This window comes from Budorcas taxicolor, chromosome 16 (assembly GCF_023091745.1).
Source record: "Budorcas taxicolor isolate Tak-1 chromosome 16, Takin1.1, whole genome shotgun sequence".
In the NCBI taxonomy this organism is placed as follows: domain Eukaryota; kingdom Metazoa; phylum Chordata; class Mammalia; order Artiodactyla; family Bovidae; genus Budorcas; species Budorcas taxicolor.
Window position 1 is genome coordinate 56,559,487 of NC_068925.1, and position 22,111 is coordinate 56,581,597.

At 38.0% G+C, this 22,111-nt stretch overlaps 1 protein-coding gene across 1 annotated transcript in view; it reads left to right on the top strand.

Moving 5' to 3' along the window:
* Positions 1-22,111, top strand: part of RABGAP1L (RAB GTPase activating protein 1 like) — a 718,011-nt gene that overhangs the window by 212,331 nt on the left and 483,569 nt on the right. Inside the window, exon 13 of the mRNA XM_052653672.1 lies at positions 9,382-9,532. Coding sequence (XP_052509632.1) covers positions 9,382-9,532 — 151 coding nt within the window. The remainder of the gene's footprint in view (positions 1-9,381; positions 9,533-22,111) is intronic.

Below are 22,111 nucleotides of genomic sequence, written 5' to 3' on the forward strand. Positions count from 1 at the left end.
CTCTTTCCAGTCTTCTCAGGTCAGTTCAGTCGCTCAGTCGTGTCCTACTCTTTGCCACCCCATGAGCTGCAGCACATCAGGCCACCCTGTCCATCACCAATTCCCAGAGTTTACCAAAACTCATGTCCATTGAGTCGGTGATGCCATCCAGCCATCTCATCCTCTGTCGTCCCCTTCTCCTCCTGCCCTCAATTTTTCCCAGCATCAGGGTCTTTTCAAATGAGTCAGCTCTCTGCATCAGGTGGCCAAAGTATTGAAGTTTCAGCTTCAACATCAGTCCCTCCAAAGACATTAAAATAGAATTGTGGCATGGTGAATAAATGTTTCTGTTAGCACCCAGTGGAAATTTTGGAATGAACACAGAAGTAGAAAAAAAAAATACAATAAACATAATAAGGGCAATTCCCAACAAATACTTTAAAGGTGAAGTTGCTATTATGGGGACTTGCCTGATAATCCAGTTGGTAATCTGGGGGCTCAGATTCAATCCCTGGTGAGGGAACTTCATCCCACATGCTGCAACTAAGAGTTCGCATGCCACAACCAGAGATTCTCAGTGCCACAACAAAGACCAGGCACAGCCAAACAAATAAATAAAAGTAAATACTAACAAAAAATTTTCTTGGAAAATAACTTTTAAAAAAAGAAATTGTTTTTATGATGCTTCTTATTATATAGAAGGTAATTTTGGAGTCTGATGAAATTGTTAATAGAGTAGCTAGTTAGGACATAACTGCATGGGTTGATGAGGTCTTTACCAAACTCATGGGCCTTATGTATAAAGTGGAGTTCCAAATGGAGTAAGAATTCTAAAGTAGAGTTGATGGGATTCCTCAGCTACCATTCAGTGTACACTTTTTCAGAAATACAATCTTTCTACATTATATTTTTGTAGTGGACTTCACCTCGTTTATAGAATCTTAGGGAACTGTTTTAAAGAACTCAGATAACTGGTTTTTAGACCTGTAGAAAACTTGCTGAATCTTTTACAGTTGAGATATTTTTATTTTTACTTGTCTTCATTGTAGTTGTGTCATGACAGTTTATGTGAAAATGATGACATTTGCCTAATTGAGAGAAGTTTATTTCTATTACACAAGAATTGACAAAGTTTTAAAATTGGTCTTGGCGTATCTTTTTTAACATGAATGTTTTTGTGGGTTTAAAGCATTTGAGTGAGTCTTAGGAATATTAGCTAGGGACTTAAAAGAAGATATTTTTGTGGTTCAGTTAGGTAGAGCACCTATTGTGCTTCATTTGATGCTTTGGGGGAAAATATTTTTTATGAGGAGACAGCCTGTATTATCAAGGGGCTTTTAAATAAAATATAGTTGAAAGTATTTTGAACTTACTGTGAAACAATGAGATCACTATATTAAAATAAAGTGAAACTTTCATGGATAAAATCAGAACTCAGGTAATGAAATGTGTTATTAGAAAGATATAAAGGAAGAGTAATACTAATTTTAAATTATCAGAAAAAATGAAGATACTATGGAAAAGATAATGGAAAACAGACTAAAAATTCAGTGATGGAAGTCTTCATATGAGATTAGAGTTAAGGTGTTTTGAAGTGAAGTGAAGTTGCTCAGTTGTGTCCGACTCTTTGTGACCCCATGGACTGTAGCCTATCAGGCTCCTCTGTCCATGGGATTTTCCAGGCAAGAGTGCTGGAGTGGATTGCCATTTCCTTCTCCAGGGGACTTTGCCGACCCAGGAATCGAACCCGGGTCTCCCGCATTGCGGGCAGATGCTTTACCATGGGAGCCATCAGGGAAGCCCTTAGGTGTTTTGAAATACTACATAGAAAAGTGAGCAAACAAAGATTGAGGGAGAAAGAGAGAAAGAGGGCCAGGGAGAGAGGAATTGAGGAAATGTTTGTGATAGAAATTTGGGAAGAGATCCCCTGGAGAAGGGAATGACTACCCATTCCAGTATTCTTTCTTGGAGTATTCCATGGACAGGGAAGCCTCACAGGCTGCAGTCCATGGGGTCACAGAATTGGACAAGACTGGGCAACTAACACACTTGTGATAGAAAGACTTGAAAACACCAAACTGAAAGTGGTAGCAAGATTTTTTTTATATGTGTTGAATATATTCAGAATGGTAATGCTGATGTCTTGCATGTTAAATAATTTAAGGAATTCGGGAAGAATTATTTCTGGAAAACTGTTTCTGGTTTTGAATTGTATAAAAGCTGTTGAGATTCTTAAAGACTAGGAGAACACTGTGCTGACCCTGAACAGTCAGATGTAAGTCAACTTTTGTGACAGGAAGATTTTCTAACCATAACACTAAGGGAACTTTGAGATAAAAATTGAGTATTGGTTTACTATATATAAATAAAACTACCTTCAGACTATTAAACTTGCAGAAAATTGGTACAGATTTAATAGGCAGTTTGGTTGTATCCTTCATGACTTTCCTTATTATCAAGGTAGGAAAACATGTTCTTAATCCATGATCTCTCAACCTAGCTGAACATCAGCAAGATGACCCCCCAAAATATCTAAACTTGGAAAACATTAAGAATTCAAATCACTAAGCATGAACATAAATAGCTTCTTTCCTTTTCACATCAATATAATATTCAACTTTTTCCACTAATGAAAAAACCTGGTGAAAGCATATACAAATCAGAACAAAATATGTGCTCTTGCTTTTCCTAGTGATCTTTAATCTATCTCTTTTCTTGAAACTTCTTCATGCATCTTGATTAACTTAAAGTGAGACCTCGGTTGACATATAGGTCTTACCATTAATGAGGGAAGGACAAATCCCCAGCTTTACTTGATGTTTCCCATCTTTTAGTTTCAGTTCTAACTATTCCTTTTTCTGAGAAGACCGTTTGAGGTGGGTCAAGCTGCTGCCCTCACATTCTCATAGCTTCTAGCCACCTACTTCCACTTCTTCTCTATCAATTGGGGCAAATTGCCCCAGTTCCATAAGTGACCACTGAGTATCATTCAGTGCCTTTTCTTCTCACTTCTTGATTTCTCTGCTTTGTTAGAAATTATAGCTCCTCTTTGAAATTCTTTCTTAGACAACCTTAAAAATAGAGAAAGTTCTTATATGCCCAAACAGTTTCAAGAAAAGATCCCTCTTCGAAGGTAACTAGATGAATATACAACTGCTTTATGATGCTGTTAAATCAGTGAGACTGTTTGCCTTAAAAAAAAAAAGCATTCTTTAGCTTAGCCATATTAGTTGTTCATGTTAATTTAGTCTCATAAATCTATTCTTTTATCTAAAATTATTGAATTCCTTGTATATAACAGGCACTGCTCTAGGTGCTTGGGATATATAAGTGAAGAAGACAGATATTCGTTCCCTTGTGGAACTTACATTCATGCATTACAAACTTCCCAGTTACTATTTGTTTAGCACATCTGGTTTATATGTGACTTTTTGAATCATTTGATACCTATATTGTTTCTAGTGCCGAGTTCAACACTTGTCCTAATTAGATGCCTGCTTCTAAGTCTCCTGATAGGTATAGTTAATGCTGTATTAAAGCAATGACTATATGTAATTATATTTTTATTAGAATTACTGAAACAATGACTATTTTTATAAATTGTCCTTTTGTTTGGATCTTCTCTGGTCATAGATGTATACTATAGCTTTTGGCTTAGTATCCATTGATATCAGTATCTCTTAAATACAGGGTGCTGAATACACTATAATTAATTACTGTATCATTACCAGAATAATCAGTAATTTAAAGCTGTTAATCATGTTGTATTATGGAACTACCCAGTTCTTTTTAAATGTCAGTCTGTAAGTTAGCTCAACGGATGAAGAACCAACCTGCAATGCAGAATACCCTGGTTCAGTTCCTGGGTGGGGACGATTCCCTGGAAGAGGGATAGGCTACCCTGTTGGCTCAGAGGTTAAAGCATCTGCCTGGAATGCAGGAGACCTGGGTTCAATCCCTGGGTTGGGAAGATTCCCTGGAGAAGGAAATGGCAACCCACTCTAGTACTCTTGCCTGGAGAATCCCAGGGAGGGAAGAGCCTGGTAGGCTACAGTCCATGGGGTCGCAAAGAGTTGGACACAACTGAGCAACTTCATGACACGACACGACATGACACGACCCACTCCAGTATTCTAGGGCTTCCCTGTTGGCTGAGATGGTAAAGAATCCGTCTGCAATGTGGGAGACCTGGATTTGATCTGTGGGTTGGGAACATCCCCTGGAGAAAGGAGTGGCTGTCCACTCCAGTATTCTTGCTTGGATAAGTCCATGGACAGAGGAGCCTGACAGGCTACAGTCCATGGCATTGCAAAGAGCTGAATACAAGTGAGCCACTTTCACTTCACTATGAAGATAAATAGTGCCTGGGTTTTTAAGAGAGGAGAAAAGACTTTTTTGTTATGCCTGGCCAAATAGACGAGGGCCAGCTAGAAGCTAGAATATTGGTTGAGTTGAATCATATTACAGTAAAAGGTATACTAGGGACTGTTGACTGTTAACCTTAAGGTGTGTGTTTGCGTGTGTATGTGTGTGTGTATGCCTGTGTAAGAGGAGATAGTTCAGATTCAGAATCTTACATAATTGATTATGCAGAGTAATTTGAGCCAATATGATATTTAATCAAGCTGTTTTCCTCTTCATTTTTCCTGCTGTATTGGAAATACATGGTAATAGGATGAGTGGAAGTTAGGAGGTCATTACAGAGGTTGCAGAATGAGTAGAATTGGTGGCAGTGGAGGTCGGAGTGCAAGGATTTTGGAGAGGTCGGGAAAATAAAATGCATTAGATTTCTTGATAAATTAGTAATAAATTATGGGATAGAGAGTAATGTGAACAGTAACATCTAGGTTTCTAATTTGGTTGAATTGTGGTAACAATCACTGAGGTAGGGCACCCTGGAAAATGATCAGGTTTAGGGAGAAAGAGTATGAGTTCAAATTTGAATATATTGATTTCTGGAGCTCAGAATTTGTGGGGACGGGTAATAATGCCTAGAGATGAGAGAGTGGAGAGAATTAGATCATTGAGGGAGAGTGGAGAGATTGACAGCTTGAAACACCTTAATAGAGGAGAATCAATCAGCAGTTGGGTTTGTGAGGAGGGAAAAGAGAGTGCTTTGTCACTGATGCCAAGGAAACAAAATGGTCAGCAGTGGAAGGACTGAAAAATGTCTCTGGAAATTAGTGGCATGGAGAGAGGTCATGTATTACTTAGATAAAAGAGAGAAGCCATGCTGAACTGAGCTGAGGAATGAGTGTGAGGGAAGAAGTCGAGATAATGTACAGTCATCTGTTAGGGAAATGTGATGTGCAAGGTGGGAAGACAATATGACATCTGGAGTGTTATGTGGAGTTGAATAAAAAGGTTTCTTTTATGTGGGAGATATTTATTGGGAGTTTTAATAGTTGTAAATACACAGTGCTGACATTGAGCTTTGTATAACATGTTCAGTTCAGTTCGGTCACTCAGTTGTGTCCGATTCTTAGTAACCCTATGAACCACAAGCACAGGCCTTCCTGTCGATCATCAACTCCTGGAGTTTACCCCAACTCATGTCCATTGAGTCGATGATGCTATCCAACCATCTCATCCTCTGTTGTCCTCTTCTCCTCCTGCCCCCAATCCCTCCCAGCATCAGAGTCTTTTCCAGTGAGTCAGCTCTTTGCATCAGGTGGCCAAAGTATTGGAGTTTCAGCTTCAACATCAGTCCTTCCAATGAATACCCAGGACTGATCTTTAGAATGGACTGGTTGGATCTCCTTGCAGTCCAAGGGACTCTCAAGAGTCTTCTCCAACACCACAGTTTAACAGCATCAATTCTTCGGTGCTCAGGCTTTTTTATAGTCCAACTCTCACATGCATGCATGACCACTGGAAAAACCATAGCCTTGACTAGAAAGACCTTTGTTGGCAAAGTAGTGTCTCTGCTTTTTAATATGCTGTCTAAGTTGGTCATAACTTTTCTTCCAAGGAGTAAGCATCTTTAAATTTCATGGCTGCAGTCACCATCTGCAGTCATCTTGGAGCCCCCCAAAATAAAGTCAGCCACTGTTTCCACTGTTTCCCCATCTATTTGCCATGAAGTAATGGGACCGGATGCCATGATCTTCGTTTTCTGAATGTTGAGCTTTAAGCCAACTTTTTACTCGCCTTTTTCACTTTCATCAAGAGGCTCTTTAGTTCTTCACTTTCTGCCATAAGGGTGGTGCCATCTGCATATCTGAGGTTATTGATATTTCTCCCAGCAGTCTTGATTCAACCTTGTGCTTCCTCCAGCCCAGTGTTTCTCATGATGTACTCTGTGTAAAAGTTAAATAAGCAGGGTGACAATATACAGCCTTGACGTACTCCTTTTCCTATTTGGAACCAGTCTGTTGTTCCATGTCTAGTTCTAACTGTTGCTTCCTGACCTGCATACAGATTTCTCAAGAGACAGGTCAGGTGGTCTGGTATTCCCATCTCTTGAAGAATTTTCCACAGTTTATTGTGATCCACACAGTCAAAGGCTTTGGCATAGTCAATAAAGCAGAAATAGATGTTTTTCTGGAACTGTCTTGCTTTTTCAATGATCCAGCGCATGTTGGCAATTTGATCTCTGGTTCCTCTGCCTTTACAAAAACTAGCTTGAACATCTGGAAGTTCACGGTTCACATATAACTGTGTAGTACATGTAGTATATTTAATTACTTTGAGTTACTCTTTTATTATTCATTATGGGACTCATAATTCAGGATTTAATTTCATGAGAAATGAGCTTAGCCCTTGGCACACTGTTGTTTTTAGTTAGTTTTTTTTATACGGAGTTCAGAAACTCACCTAGCCCTCAAATCATGTGTTTTTCCTATTCAAAAGTATGTTGTTGCTGTTGTTGTTTAGTCACCCAGTTGTGTCCGACTCTTCGCAACCCCATGGACTGCAGCATGCCAGGCCTCCCTGTCCCTCACCATCTCCTGAAGTTTGCCCAAGTCCATGTCCATTGCATCAGTGATGAGACTCAAATAATAAAATTACAAAAACGATCCTTTTATGAAACTGTTCCTGGCTCTCTTTGGTGCACCATTCCTTTGCTAATTTTAAATGCAGTTGGAGAGTGAAGAATAGGCAGCTGGAAGGAAACCCATGTGTCATATAGTTTACTCAGGTGTAAGTCTGATCAGGAATAGTTAATAATCTTTCTACCTGACACATTTTTATAAAAATCAACTCTTTTTTTGAATTCTTTCATTGTTTGTGGGGTCAGTGCTCAGTCTCATTGCTGTGAGGGCTTTCTCTAGTTGGGGTGAGCAGGAGCTGCTCTCTAGTTATGGTGTGCAGGATTCTCATTGTCGTAGCCTCTTTTGTTATGGAGCACGGTCTCTAGAGCACAGGCTCAATAATTGTGGCACGTGGGCTTAGTTGCTCAGTGGCATATGAGATCTTCCCAGACTATGGATCTAACGCCTGTATCCTGCATTGATAGGCAGATTTTTTTTTTTACCACTGAGTCACCAAGGAAGCCTCTACTTGATGTATTTTATGGAGCATATTTGGTTATGGTGTTTTTCCAAATTAATTTATTTTTTAATTGAAGTCCACTGGAGAAATTTAAAGACATGAAATGACTTTTTTGTGTGTATGATTATAAAAGGATTCAAGATCGTTATAAATATTTCAAACAGTATAGAAAAATAAAGGAATACTTTCTCTTAATTCCATTACATAAATATTTTGTTGTTTATTCTTCCATATTTTTTCCCTATGCATGTCAAAAGCAGGTTTCAAAATAGTATGTGTTAAGGAGAGAGTGTGAGAGAGAGAATGTGTTTTTTAAATAATACCATATATGCTATTTTGAAACATGCTTTCTTCACTTAGCAGCATAATTAAGGTTCTTTAATGGTGTCATGGCATGTTAAATCGTGTAAGCTCTACCTCTTTTTACTCTGTTTTGCTTCAAGCCTGTCAGTATCGTTAGGTTCTCTAACTCAGCAATATAAAAGTTTTCCCTTAAAAGGCTGAAAGAAAGCAGAATGGTCATAAATTTGATGGTTTATTAAAGATATTAATGGAATGAGTTTACTTGAACTTTCGAGTTACAGAAATTGTTACAATTTTTCCGAGATAGTCGGGTTATGAGAGTATGGGCAAAGCTTGAAACAAATTTTCAAGTGAAGGACATGCCAAAGCTGAGGTCTGGGCTGCATTTGGAAGAGTGTAAAGATGGAGAATTTGATAAAGTAGGCAGGAGGCCAATTTTAGAAAATAGATATATGGTTTCTATGACTTCACAGGTTCAAAACCTGAAGCAAAAACCTGGGATGTTAGACCAAACCACAGTACATCTTTAAAGTTTGGATGGTTAAGTTAAGATCAACTCTTAAGAGATTAAAGGTGAGCAGCAAATAAAAATAGAGATAAAGTCTGAACAAAATGGTGTGGAACATAGCTCCAGGTTCAAGCTAGGCATAGGCTGCTGCTGCTAAGTTGCTTCAGTCGTGTCCGACTCTGTGCAACCCCATAGACAGCAGCCCACCAGGCTCCCCACGTCCCTGGGATTCTCAAGGCAAGAACACTGGAGTGGGTTGCCATTTCCTTCTCCAGTGCATGAAAGTGAAGAGTGAAAGTGAAAGTGCTCAGTCGTGTCCAACTCTCAGCGACCCCATGGACTGCAGCCTACCAGGCTCCTCCGTCCATGGGATTTTCCAGGCAAGAGTACTGGAGTGGGGTGCCACTGCCTTCTCCAGACATAGGCTGGGAACTACAATTCACTTTTGGTTCAGTTGGGCAGATGATCAGAGTCGCATACCTGCTGTGTGATAACTGGCTTCATGACAGTGTATTTGTCTTTGTTCATGTTCTAAGCATCCTTGGGAATGGGTAAAGCTGCTAAGTGTATGTGGCTAGGGAGTTGGATAGGTCATATGAGGTTTGTAGGAAAGGGCTAGGTTCTTCCTTTTGCAAGCTCTTTGGATCAGGATTTAGAAGTATAGTCAAGGTGTAATAGGTCTCTTTTCTGATCCACTCTCAGCATCCCTAGCCCCCAGCCCTTACTACACACACCATACATTCATCTCAGGGGATTCAAATGGCTCTTTTTATGCCTTGAAATGATGCCTGGGAATATACAGTTAACACATTCATTATTATGAGTAAGTTCATAGAATGTTTAAAAAGTAAATGAGAGGAAGGAGGGTGGGATAATGTGGTTCACTAATAAGCAAGATGCAATCAAGAAAAAAAGTTGAAGATGTTACTAAACTTAAACACTACTAATATTATTTCATGCCACTTCCTGCCATTTTCCTCCTGATTCAGTCTTACACATTTTTTTTTTAATATAAACTCACTAACATATTTTCCATAATAGCAGCAGGTCAGTAGTGGTGAAGGGAGTATGAATGGTTTATTTTCTTGTTTTCTCAGGCACAGTAACCTTGGTGCACGACCAAAGGGGCTGTCCACTCTGGTGAAGAGTGGTGTTCCTGAAGCATTGAGGGCAGAGGTATGGCAATTATTAGCAGGCTGCCATGACAACCAAGCGATGCTGGATAGGTACCGACTTCTTATCACAAAGGTAGGAGCTCTTTTCATATTACTCTCATGTGACAGTATATTAAGTAAATCCTGTTTTCATAGCTCTAATAAGTCATAAATGCTTTGAACTTTTTGAAAAGCTATACTGCATTGTTTGGTGACTATGTCTGCCTTTTGTTCTGAACTCTTGTTGAATAGTGATAAACAATGGACTGTAGTCATCTATGAACACTTAATGCCTTGGCTTTCATTTTTTTCATTTCAGTGATTGTTATAACTATTTACTATGTTGGAATATACTTATATTTCAAATACTTTCAATTAACCTTTCTTACTGTGTGAGATTTATATACAGTTGTACACAGTATAATTGTACTCTAGTATAATTTTAAAGTCAAATTAACTTGAAATTATGACTATCTGTGCTTATGTAACCTTACACGTAGATGATGTGGATAGTTGCCCAGATCCTTATCCTGTCAGGAGCCTTTGGTTCCAACGTAAATTCCTCTGCTTATGTCCAAAAAACTGATTTTAGAACATGGGTAATCCTGGCTCCTAGGCTTTCTTCTTAGGTCTTACCTCCCAGTTTCTTAATCTACTCTAAATCATGATTTTAAAATAATGATAACCTTTTTTTTTAAAGAAAATCTCTATTCATAAAGGAATTTTTTTGTTCAGTAAGATTTTACTCCTCAGGCTACATCAGTTTTTAAAATTCTTTAGCCGCTCTAATTCCTTCTCCCCTCCCTTACCTCTTTGCTTCCAATCCTTCCACAGATATTTTCTGAGTTCCTAGTATATTCAGTCACTGCTCAATTAATATATTAAACAACCCTTTATACCATTTGTAATTAGTATTTTCTGAAGTGGAATGTGCAAGATAATCCATTGATGTTGGGGGCAGAGATATCTAAAGTTCCATTTGCAATTTTAAATTGCAGATACAAAATGATGTTAAGCTATGCTCATATTTGCTATGCTGTGGTACCTTACTAAGTCCTTGGGGCTAATGGCCACTTATCCCTTGTGGTTCAGGAGTGAGGTGGGGGGAGAAGGGACTTGCACACTTTGGAATAAAATAACAGTGGTGCTCACACTCATGTATTCACTTTTAGAATATTCAGTTTTCTTGCAGTTTGCATGCATTAGGTTAGGTGGATTTACAGGTTATCTAGTTCTAATCTTCATAGGATAGATGAATGGTTTACAAAGATTGATGTCACAGGATGCTACATATCAAGATATTAAAAAAGAGAAACACACTACTCTTTTCCTTCAGTCGAAAACTAATATTATGATAACAGATGACAAAGCAACTACTTTGGGAAATAAATTCATGTTATAGGAAAGGGTGTTTGAAACATTTGGCAATTTGAACATCACTGTGATTTTTGTGATTGAAAACTGCATGTCTGTATTATTAAAAAACTCTTACCATTTTCTTTCTTTGAAATCTGGAATCATAAATTTCAAGAACATTTAAATCTTGTGCAAGTAGTTGCAGGAAATTTGAGACTGATTGTTAGAAATATAAAAATTCACTGCCTTCTGATTTCTTAAGAATACTTTGAGAAAATGAGGAATCGCCTAGCTGTATTTCATCAAAATGGTCGATGGGTGGGACTGAAACAAATGCGCCTCTGCTCTGTGTTAGTGTTTTCCAGATATGCTCATGATTAAAACCATGAATCAAAAAACTGATTTGGGAATGTTTTCAAACTGTCATGTCATAAATTGCTTGACAAACATATTAAAAGATAAGGAGTCGTAGTGTATGATTCTGTCCATGTGAAATATTCAGAATAGATATGTCTATGGAGACAGAAAATAGACTACTGTTTGTCAGGGTATGGAGGAGGGGAGGAATTGGGAGTGACTGCTAACAGATTTGAGGTTCCGTTTTGGGATGATGGAAATATTCTGGCATTAGACGTGACAGTTTCTCACCATTGTGAATATACTAAAAACCAGTGAATTATACACTTTGCTGAATATTATGTCATATAAAGTTTATCTTTATAGAAAAATTACAGAAAATAAAAAAATTAAATTACCCATATTTTATATTGAATAATATTTTTGTAGTATTTTTGTTAAGCAAACATTTTTCATTAAAAAAATCTTTTTCATAGTCTGTTTCTATGCTTTATAGTATTTTTATCAGTACAGTAGCACTTGTGAATAATAAACATAAATAATAAATATACATATATTGAAAGTTTATGCTCAGACATTTTTATTAATGATACCCATCTGAGCAAAAATGTCCAGAAACCATAACTCTTGGCATCAAATCACTTTTTCCTATGAGTAAGAAATTGTATACTTTTAATGACTATTTGTGGGGTAGCAACTCCAGCGTTCTTGCCTGGAGAATCCCAGGGACGGGGGAGCCTTGTGGGCTGCTGCCTATGGGGTCGCACAGAGTCGGACACGACTGAAGCGACTTAGCAGCAGCAGCAGCAGCAGCAGCAGCTACTGTCATATTCCTTTCTCTGCTAAGAGGGTTTGTTAATTCATACCTTTTAAGATTTCAAACTTTGGGATAAAAATGAAAATAGTCTGACACAATATTGTTTATAAACTCCTGACTATATACGTTTTTATGTGTGATAAAAGCTTTACTAAGCATATACTTATAAATATATACTAAGCACTATGATGGTTTTGAATATACAGTTTTCAGGAAGAAGATCCAAGAGACAGAATGACATAAATGTTTTCATTGAATAAAACATTCCCAGACTCCTTTCACTCTGGAATTCTGACAGTGGTTTACTTTCTGCCTGTGAAGACTGGAGGGAGGAAAAAGCCATATTGTTTTTCTTTGGCAGTAGTAGGCAGATGCCTGGCCTTTGCCACTTATGAGATTTTCATCTGCTCTGGACATTCCCTTATGAATCTCCCGCCTTCATTCTGTGTTCCTTTTCCCTTCAGTTTCCTATCTTGATTAGCAGTGGCAACCTCCTGATTCTTTGGACTATAGTTGTGGTAGACCTATAAGCTAGCATTGATGTTCCCTATCTTTTGGTCCAGTGTTTAAGGACCAAGTCCTTGCATTAATCCATTTTGAAATGTTTAGAACAGGTTCTGTGTCCCTGACTGAACTCTGTCTGATATATTTGGTCTATGCTTGTCACCTTGTTGTCTCAAATGACTTCTTTACATCGTATTGTGTCCAGTAAAGAGGAAAGGAAAGACAAAAGCATCCAAACTTGAGGTTAAAGGAATAGTCCTCGATACTGCCAAGTTCTGCCCAAGATTTCTGAAATGAGCTGCAAGGTTGGGGATCCCCGGTGCCATTCTCACTTTATACTAGATGGCTACAAATTTGGGGGTCCCCATAAACTCCTACAATTCATGGGGTTGCAAAGAGTCGGACACGACTGAGCGACTGAACTGAATAAACTCCCCTAGGCATGTAGCAAAGTGTTAGGATTACACGTTTTCTTTTTTTAAAAGCAAAAAGATATACATCAGATAAAAATTAGAGTCCACCAAAGGAAGAGATACATTGGAAAGAATCTGTAACTGTTAGGGTTCCAAGGAAGCTTACATTCAGTTCAGTCACTCAGTCGTGTCCAACTCTTTGCGACCCCATGAATCGCAGCACGCCAGGCCTCCCTGTCCATCACCAACTCCTGGAGTTCACTCAGACTCACGTCCATCAAGTCAGTGATGCCATCCAGCCATCTCATCCTCTGTCGTACCCCTCTCCTCCTGCCCCCAATCCCTCCCAGCATCAGAGTCTTTTCCAATGAGTCAGCTCTTCACATGAGGTGGCCAAAGTACTGGAGCTTCAGCTTCAGCTCCATTCCCTCCAAAGAAATCCCAGGGCTGATCTCCTTCAGAATGGACTGGTTGGATCTCCTTGCAGTCCAAGGGACTCTCAAGAATCTTCTCCAACACCACAGTTCAAAAGCATCAATTCTTCGGTGCTCAGCCTTCTTCACAGTCCAACTCTCAGGGACACCTTAACTTCCCAGCATCAACCTGTAGTAGTGTGTATCACTAACCTAGGCATTTCAGCAAGCTTTGGTGTCCAGAATTTTTATTGGGATTTCTTAATATATATAGTTAGAGACTTCCCTGGTGGCTTAGATGGTAAAAGCATCTGCCTACAATGCAGGAGACCTGGGTTCGATCTCTGGGTTGGGAAGATCCCCTGGAGAAGGCAATGGCACCCCACTCCAGTATTCTTGCCTGAAAAATCCCATGGACAGAGGAGCCTGGCAGGCTACAGTCCATGGGGTTGCAAAGAGTCAGACATGACTGAGCGACTTCACTTGACTATATGTATAGTTAATCTTTATATATATAGTTAATCACATGTATGGGTGATTGATTGAATCATTGCCAACCATTTGGTTGAACTAAGTTTTTAGTCTTCTTCTCTCCACTGAGATTGGATTGAAATCACCTGGCTCAACACCCCTATCCTCTAGTTAATGATTGGTCTTTTTGGCTTGGCCAGCTCCCATGCTTAGTCCTCTTCTTAGAATAAACTGTCTATGGTCCTTCCATGAGTCACCCAAAATGTAAGCATAAATTGTAAGAGGTGATTGGTGGGTTCCACCATGAATGACAAAAATTCCCCTGTCATTTGGGAGATTCCAAGTGTTTAAAGGTTACCTTCCATGAGCCTGAACTTTCCTTGAATCTAGAACTCTTTGGCATATCTGGACCAGGTGTGTCACCCTTATAAAGAGCTTTTCCTTAAACCCCCAAACAACTTCCACTTAATTTCCTTGTTATTTAATTTTATTTGCTTCCTTTAATTTTGTTAAAGTGGTATGTTGCAACTCCTGTTCATCCACTGAAATACGAGTTTATTAATAAGAAAGAGAGACTCAATACTAGGTAGACACCTGCCTTTCTCTGCAATACCTGCCTATTGATAGTGACAGTGATTGAGCTTTGTTGTGGAATAATTTATTATGAACTAAGCCTAGTAGCTTATTTTAGGACAGCAAATGTTTACTAATCACCATTTGAGATTGACTAATAATGTATAATTTAAAGATAGTATAATAAATATTTTCACCTTTGGTTTACAAATCAATGACCACATAAAAATTTTAATGTTATTAATATTTCTATCAATAACACTGCCATTTATCAAAAGCATTTTCATATAAACAATGCAGAAATGTGTGGCTCTGATCATGTGCCTTTATTCAGGCTCTCAAGTCATAACATTTCTGTGAGAGGAAGTACAGTGGTATATTTAACTTCGTTGTCTTCCTTGCTTGATAGCCAAACATAATAAAAATAAGATGAATAATGACAGTATTGTTCTTTCTCTATGCTTTCGGGTAGAAATCAGACAGCAAGTGTTTGTAGCCAAGAACATTAAGAATGCACTTCGGTGTTGAATGCATATAGAGGATTTTCAGTAAGAAGTGCCTGCGTGTTTAGTCCAAAGCTGGTAGTATTTTCTTTTGGTCCCATTAATCTCTTCTCTCTTATTAAGGGAATGGCAAGATTTCAAGGTTAGTTAATGAACTGGTTCAGCTTGAACAAATAAACTTGCTAAAATCCCTCCCAAATATATCAGATAATACAGGGAAGAAGGAAAAGGTGATTGGGCTCTTAGTAGAAAAACTAGTCTGTTTATCATCTCATCCTTTAGTATTAGTGTGCTAGTTCACTCTTTGAAAAAACAAATCACATTCTGAAGCAGTCTTCCCAGGTGAGATGGCATATAGCCAGCAGACTGGATCCAGCCTGTCATCTGCTTTGTGTAATCGTCAGTATAATACATTAAAGAATAGTATCCGTTGCTCACTCAACCTTGTACTTCCTGTTTCATAGACATACTATTCTTACTCTTTATTACTTGCTTTCTGTTCTTCATACATTGTAATACCTGACCAAGCCCTGAAATATGCTTGATTTTGTGACTCCATCATATTAGCATATCAACCTTTGCCTCAGGGAAGGGAGCTGTCACAGTGTGCTTTTAGTTGATTAAAGCACTTTGCCAGCCTTTTTGACTGATAGGAAAAAGACTTTAGGGACCAAAGTTTTAAAAAGGATGAAAAACTCTAGACAGATTTAAGATGAACCAGGACAGGAGCTGCAGACTAACTGATAACCTTAATCTGGAGCTGAGGACCAAACAGAACAAGCCAGATGAGCCGATCCATCTAAATCATGGAGAAATTATGTTAACTCCAGTGCCAGGATCAGGGAACTTTTAGGTACAACTTGCCTTAGTGAAAGCTATAACTCCACTTTGGGAGGAAATGGTGCTTACTCTGGAGGGAGGATGAGATGGTTGGATGACATCAGCAGCTCAGTGGACGTAGTTTGAGCGCACTCCAGGAAATAGCGAAGGAAGGGAAGCCTGGTGTGCTGCAGTCCATGGGGTCACAAAGAGTCAGACACGACAGCGACTGAACAACTGGCGGGAGACCATGGGTTCAGATTTCAAGCTCTGCTGGTTACTAGCTCGTGACCTTGGGCAAATTCCTTAATTATCCTTTATCTCATTTATAAAGTGGTCTTAATAATGCATATTGTATAGAATTGGGAGGATTGAATAAGATAATAAGTAGTTTACATAAAGCACTCAGAGCATGCCTAATACATGGTAAGCACTCACTAGTGATAGGGGATGAGAAAAATTATAAAGCAGTGTATGTTTCAATGTTAAACGAGTAGCATGGAAAAGAAGGAAATATGGAGATTACTATGGGTTCGTGATATCTGTGTAGATTAAGGACATCCTCCTGAGAAATAAAGAGAAAGAAGGAAAATGAAATATGTGTAACCACTTTTATGTACTTGTGCCACTGATTCATCCTTCAGTTTATTCAACATGCAGGTGTTTTCTGTGTGAAGAGTAACACCGGTATCTTATCTAGTAGAAATGCACAGTCCAGCAGGGAAGTCAGTCTGGAAGGCAGAGGAATGGTGATGACATGGTTAAGTTCTGTGACAGAGATATGAACAAGGTGATAGGGGAGCATAGAAACTGGAGCAGCCAACTCTTTTGCCCAGGAGCCAAGAACAGGAGGGTATGTTTAGGCTGAGGCAATGCCATACCCAAAGACACAGAGTTGTGAAAAGTTCTGCCATGGTCAGAGGCTGTAGGAAACTCAGTATGAGCCACAGGGCATTCTTCACCATCAACTTTAGGTCAGCAAGGACTGCAAATGGATTTGCTCACTGCTGTAATCTTAACACTAGGACTGCCCTCTAGCAGATGCTAAAACATACTTGCTGAGACAACCAGTGGAAAGTGGGATGGTTATTATGTCTAGTGCTTTCATATGCCCTTTCCAGGTGAACCTGACACCTTCAGCGATGGCACTCCCATTTTTACCATCGATGAGATGGGGGGTTCAGAGAGTTTGAGAGACCCACAGTTACTAAATAGCAGAGTTAGTATGTGAATCCATAAAGTAGAAAACTCTAAAATAGACGTGAAAGGGACAGGGCATTCTTATGTTTTGTCTTTTAAAGATCCTTTGGAAGGGAAAACTCTTTCTCTGTATTTTCCTCATCATTAATCATTAAGGGTAATAAAAAGTTAAAGAAATACAAGCAGTATTATCCCCTTTTCTCTACTTTATGCTAATCATTGTATGGATATTAGATTTTAGTTTACTTGAGGAATTCTGTTTATAGCAAAAAACATGTATAAACTTTCCATATGATAGAACATTTCTTTTTTTAAAGAATTTATTTTAATTGGAGGTTAATTACAATATTGTATTGGTTTTGCCATACATCAACATGAAGTCTGCCACAGGTATACACGTGTTCCCCATCCTGAACCCCCCTCCCTCCTTCCTCCCCGTACCATCCCTCTGGGTCGTCTCAGTGCACCAGCCCCAAGCATCCAGTATCATGCATTGAACCTGGACTGGCGATTCCTTTCATGTATGATATTATACATGTTTCAATGCCATTCTCCCAAATCATTCCACCCTCTCCCTCTCCCACAGAGTCCAAAAGACTGTTCTATACATCTGTGTCTCTTTTGCTGTCTCATATACAGGGTTATCATTACCATCTTTCTAAATTCCATATATATGTGTTAGTATACTATATTGGTGTTTTTCTTTCTGGCTTACTTCACTCTGTATAATAGCTCCAGTTCCATCCACCTCATTAGAACTGATTCAAATGTATTCTTTTTAATGGCTGAGTAATACTCCATTGTGTATGTGTACCACCACTTTCTTATCCATTCATCTGCTGATGGACATCTAGGTTGCTTCCATGTCCTGGCTATTATAAACTGTGCTGCGATGAACATTGGGGTACATGTGTCTCTTTCAATTCTGGTTTCCTCGGTGTATATGCCCAGCAGTGGGATTGCTGGGTCAGTAGTTTATAGAATCAGTAACAGAAAAGCTGAAATCGCCTAACTTCAACCCATCCCTTTTCAAGTGGGTGTTCACACATCTTTCCTAAAGTCGACGTGAGGCTTCAACCACTGTCTGCTGCTACATGGTTTCTGCCAGAGGCTGAGGACACTGACACTGTGGATGGATCAGTGGCAGACTTCTACCACATAGTTCTGGAAGTATAAGTTCTTTATTGCTTATCATTGAGATTTCTTATTATTTCTATTAAATTAGCATTCTTCATAATATTGAGGTGATCTGAAAGGACAATGAAAGGATTGTAACCTTGCTGCTCTTTATAGAAACAAAAAGAATTTAGAGCTTCAAAGATTAGGGTTAAATATTAAAACAAATTTTTTTTAATTTTGGTTACAGTGGATCTTTGTTCTCGTTGTTGTGGTACACGGGCTTCCCACTGTGGTGGCTTCTCTTGTTGCGGAGCTCAGGCTCTAGGTGTGTAGGCTTTAGTACTTGCAGCTCACAGGCTCAATAGCTGTGGTGCATGGGCTTAGTTGCTGCAGAGTACGTGGAATCTTCCCAGAGCAGGGATTGAACCTGTGTCCCCTGCATTGGCAGGCAGATTCTTGTCCATTGTACCACCAGGGAAGTCCAGATTTAAATCTTAATTGCTGGCTTTACGAGCCACTGAGTAATGACAACATTTTCACACATTATGGGCCATTTGACATGGGGAAGATTGTGGATGTTTAAGGGCAATCTGCATGTTATGTAGCTTTACAGAAATGTATGTATAATTTTTGTAATTACTATCGATAGTTTATCAAGTCTGCTGATTACTGTTTATATAACATTGCAAATATTAGACTATAATTCTCTTCTTTTTTGTATAAGTGATCTAATTGATAACATTCATACTTTATATTTTGTTAAAATAAGCTTTTAATTGATAAGCTTTCAGAAGTAATGTTATCATAAGCCATTTCCTTCTCTCACTTAAATTTGTTTTTTTCCAAGTGAATCTTTTCTCTAAGAAGTGTTTTTATATATGTGCACACACACAATTTCTTTTTAAAGGATTTAAATCCTAGTGCTAGATTGACCTGAATTTGAGTCTCACCCCTGCCATGTATTAACTTGTGATCTTGAGATGTTATCTCAACTTTATAAGCCTCAGCTTCATCATTTGTAAAGCACAGATAATAGTAGTACCTACTAGAATTGTTGTGGGAATTAAGTAAAATGATAAAGTGCTTGGCATATAGTGTGTATTTAAGATATGAATGTATGATATTAGTAATAATGGATATTTGTATCAGTGTATACTGCTACTTTAGTGTTAGTCAACTTCCAGTCATATAGTTTTCATGAGAACATATGGTATGAACAACAGCTGATAGAATTAAGCATTAATCTGTTTACAAGTATGAAAAATCAGATTTGTCTTGTTTTTCTTTCCTTGTGGCTAGTGAATATCATGGGATGTTTGAATCTTTAAACTTGGCTTTATAATGATTATATGAATTATTATTTAGTCATTATACATATTCCAGTATATCATAAAATTAAATGATATTCTCTAAAAATCACTCCTGATGGCTATATGATGTAATCAAGACTGCAAGGCAGATAAAGTGTCATTCACTTATTAATTCACTCATTCAGTAACTCATTATTGAGCATCTTTTATGGGCCATGCCATGTGTGGTTTCTAAGCCTGTGTAGACAAAAGGGGCCTTATAGCTTTGAGTAGCATGGCCTAGGGAAAGCCAGACCTATATGCAGATAGATCAAATATATGATGATACAGGTTATAACAGGTATTTTAACCAAGTATGTGGAGTATGAAAGAGGTGGTGGCAGCTCTGCTTGGGTGAGTCAGGGAAGACTTCATGGGGAAGTTGATACCTGAGGTGGGAATTTAATATGTCTGAGTGGGATAGGGGAGGGAGTAGAGTGTAGGAGTAGCTTACATAATGATTCAAGTGCCCTTTAGTGACTTATCTTGGATTATCCTGGAAGCCTTAGGAAGTGAAGTCAGTGTGCTCCTTCCTTCCTTCACTTCCACCACAGTTGGCTAACTACATCCACTACTAATGGGTCAGTGTTTATCCCCTGGTAAAATGAAAAGAACATAATACAAGTTTATTCTTCTTAGAATAAATATGTGAAGTGAAAAACCTCAGAAAATTTGTCATATCAAAATGGATATTTATATTTAATTGACATACCTAGAGTTGATGTAATCATCATAATTGGTTGATGTACCTAGAGTTGAAATAATAGAATTTGAACTAGTAATTTTATAGTATCTATTTGGTAAATGAGTACCTATTGTGTATCAGGTATTGTGCTAGGATGGTAATGCACATTCATTTTTATAATCAGTGAACTGAAAAATACCATCTACTGGCAAAGTACAAAACAGTAAAACTTGCAAAGAAGAAGTCTAATTTGACATAGTACAGAAAGCATATGCTTAAACCTCTGTCAGCGAGTAAAAAGGGCAAAGCTGCAAGTAGTTGGTAGTTTGGTAGTTGCTGCCAAAAAATATTTTTTGGAATATAAATAAAAAACAACAGTAAGAGTGGCCTGTGTTAAGATTCTGCAAGTTCTCTGCTTTCTTGAGCATTGTATGAACAGATAAAGCTTCACTGTGTTTATTGTCAGGTTATTAGTACTGCTCAGAGTAAAGCCTGTCTTCTTTCTGTTCTCCAGTGTATTATTGTAGCAGATGGCTTTTAATAAAACATGTAGCTAAAGAAAAGATTTTACCCTATTTTAGTGGAATGTACTGTAATTATAATTACTGGACAGTCTCAAGGGGAAATGTTTAAATTGGGTTTTTTTTAATGATCAAATGAAATTTAGTGAATATTTGAGAAGTGAAATTATGGAATCAGTTACATTTTCTTTTCAGTTTCCACAACTAAAATAAACTTTGTATGTGATTTAGCCAGGTAGATATTTGCTTTTTCTTTAGCCAGGTAGATTTTGGCTTATTTTTTTTAAGATTCAGTGCTATATGTTAGTCAAATAACGTTCAACACTAGTTTCGTTGAGAGGCAGGGCATTGCTTAATTACATAGCTGTTCTGTTGTCTGTTATCACCTTGTCTATTTGTAGGAAATGAGCTTTTTGATAGAATGGGGTTACTCCTGATCAATCCCAGAAGAATATATAACAATTATAAATATATGTGCACCCAACATAGGAGCACCGCAATATGTAAGACAAATGCTAACAAGTATGAAAGGGGAAATTAACAATAACACAGTAATAGTGGGAGACTTTAATACCCCACTCACACCTATGGATAGATCAACTAAACAGAAAATTAACAAAGAAACACAAACTTTAAATGATACAATAGACCAGTTAGACCTAATTGATATCTATAGGACATTTCACCCCAAAACAATGAATTTCACCTTTTTCTCAAGTGCTCACGGAACCTTCTCCAGGATAGATCACATCCTGGGCCATAAATCTAGCCTTGATAAATTCAAAAAAAATTGAAATCATTCCAAGCATCTTTTCTGACCATAATGCATTAAGATTAGATCTCAATTACAGGAGAAAAACTATTAAAAATTCCAACATATTCAGGCTGAACAACATGCTTCTGAATAACCAACAAATCACAGAAGAAATCAAAAAAGAAATCAAAATATGCATAGAAACGAATGAAAATGAAAACACAACAACCCAAAACCTGTGGGACATTATAAAAGCAGTGGTAAGGGGAAAGTTCATAGCAATACAGGCATACCTCAAGAAACAAGAAAAAAGTCAAATAAATAACCTAACTCTACACCTAAAGCAACTAGAAAAGGAAAAAAATGGATAATCCCAGGATTAGTAGAAGGAAAGAAATTTTAAAAATTAGGGCAGAAATAAATGCAAAAGAAACAAAAGAGACCATAGCGAAACTCAACAAAGCCAAAAGCTGGTTCTTTGAAAGGATAAATAAAATTGACAAACCATTAGCCAGACTCATCAAGAAACAAAGGGAGAAAAATCAAATCAACAAAATTAGAAATGAAAATGGAGAAATCACAACAGACAACACAGAAATACAAAGGATCATAAGAGACTACTATCAGCAATTATATGCCAATAAAATGGACAACGTGGAAGAAATGGACAAATTCTTAGAAAAGTACAACTTTCCAAAACTGAACCAGGAGGAAATAGAAAATCTTAACAGACCCATCACAAGCACAGAAATTGAAACTGTAATCAGAAATCTTCCAGCAAACAAAAGCCCAGGTCCAGACGGCTTCACAGCTGAATTC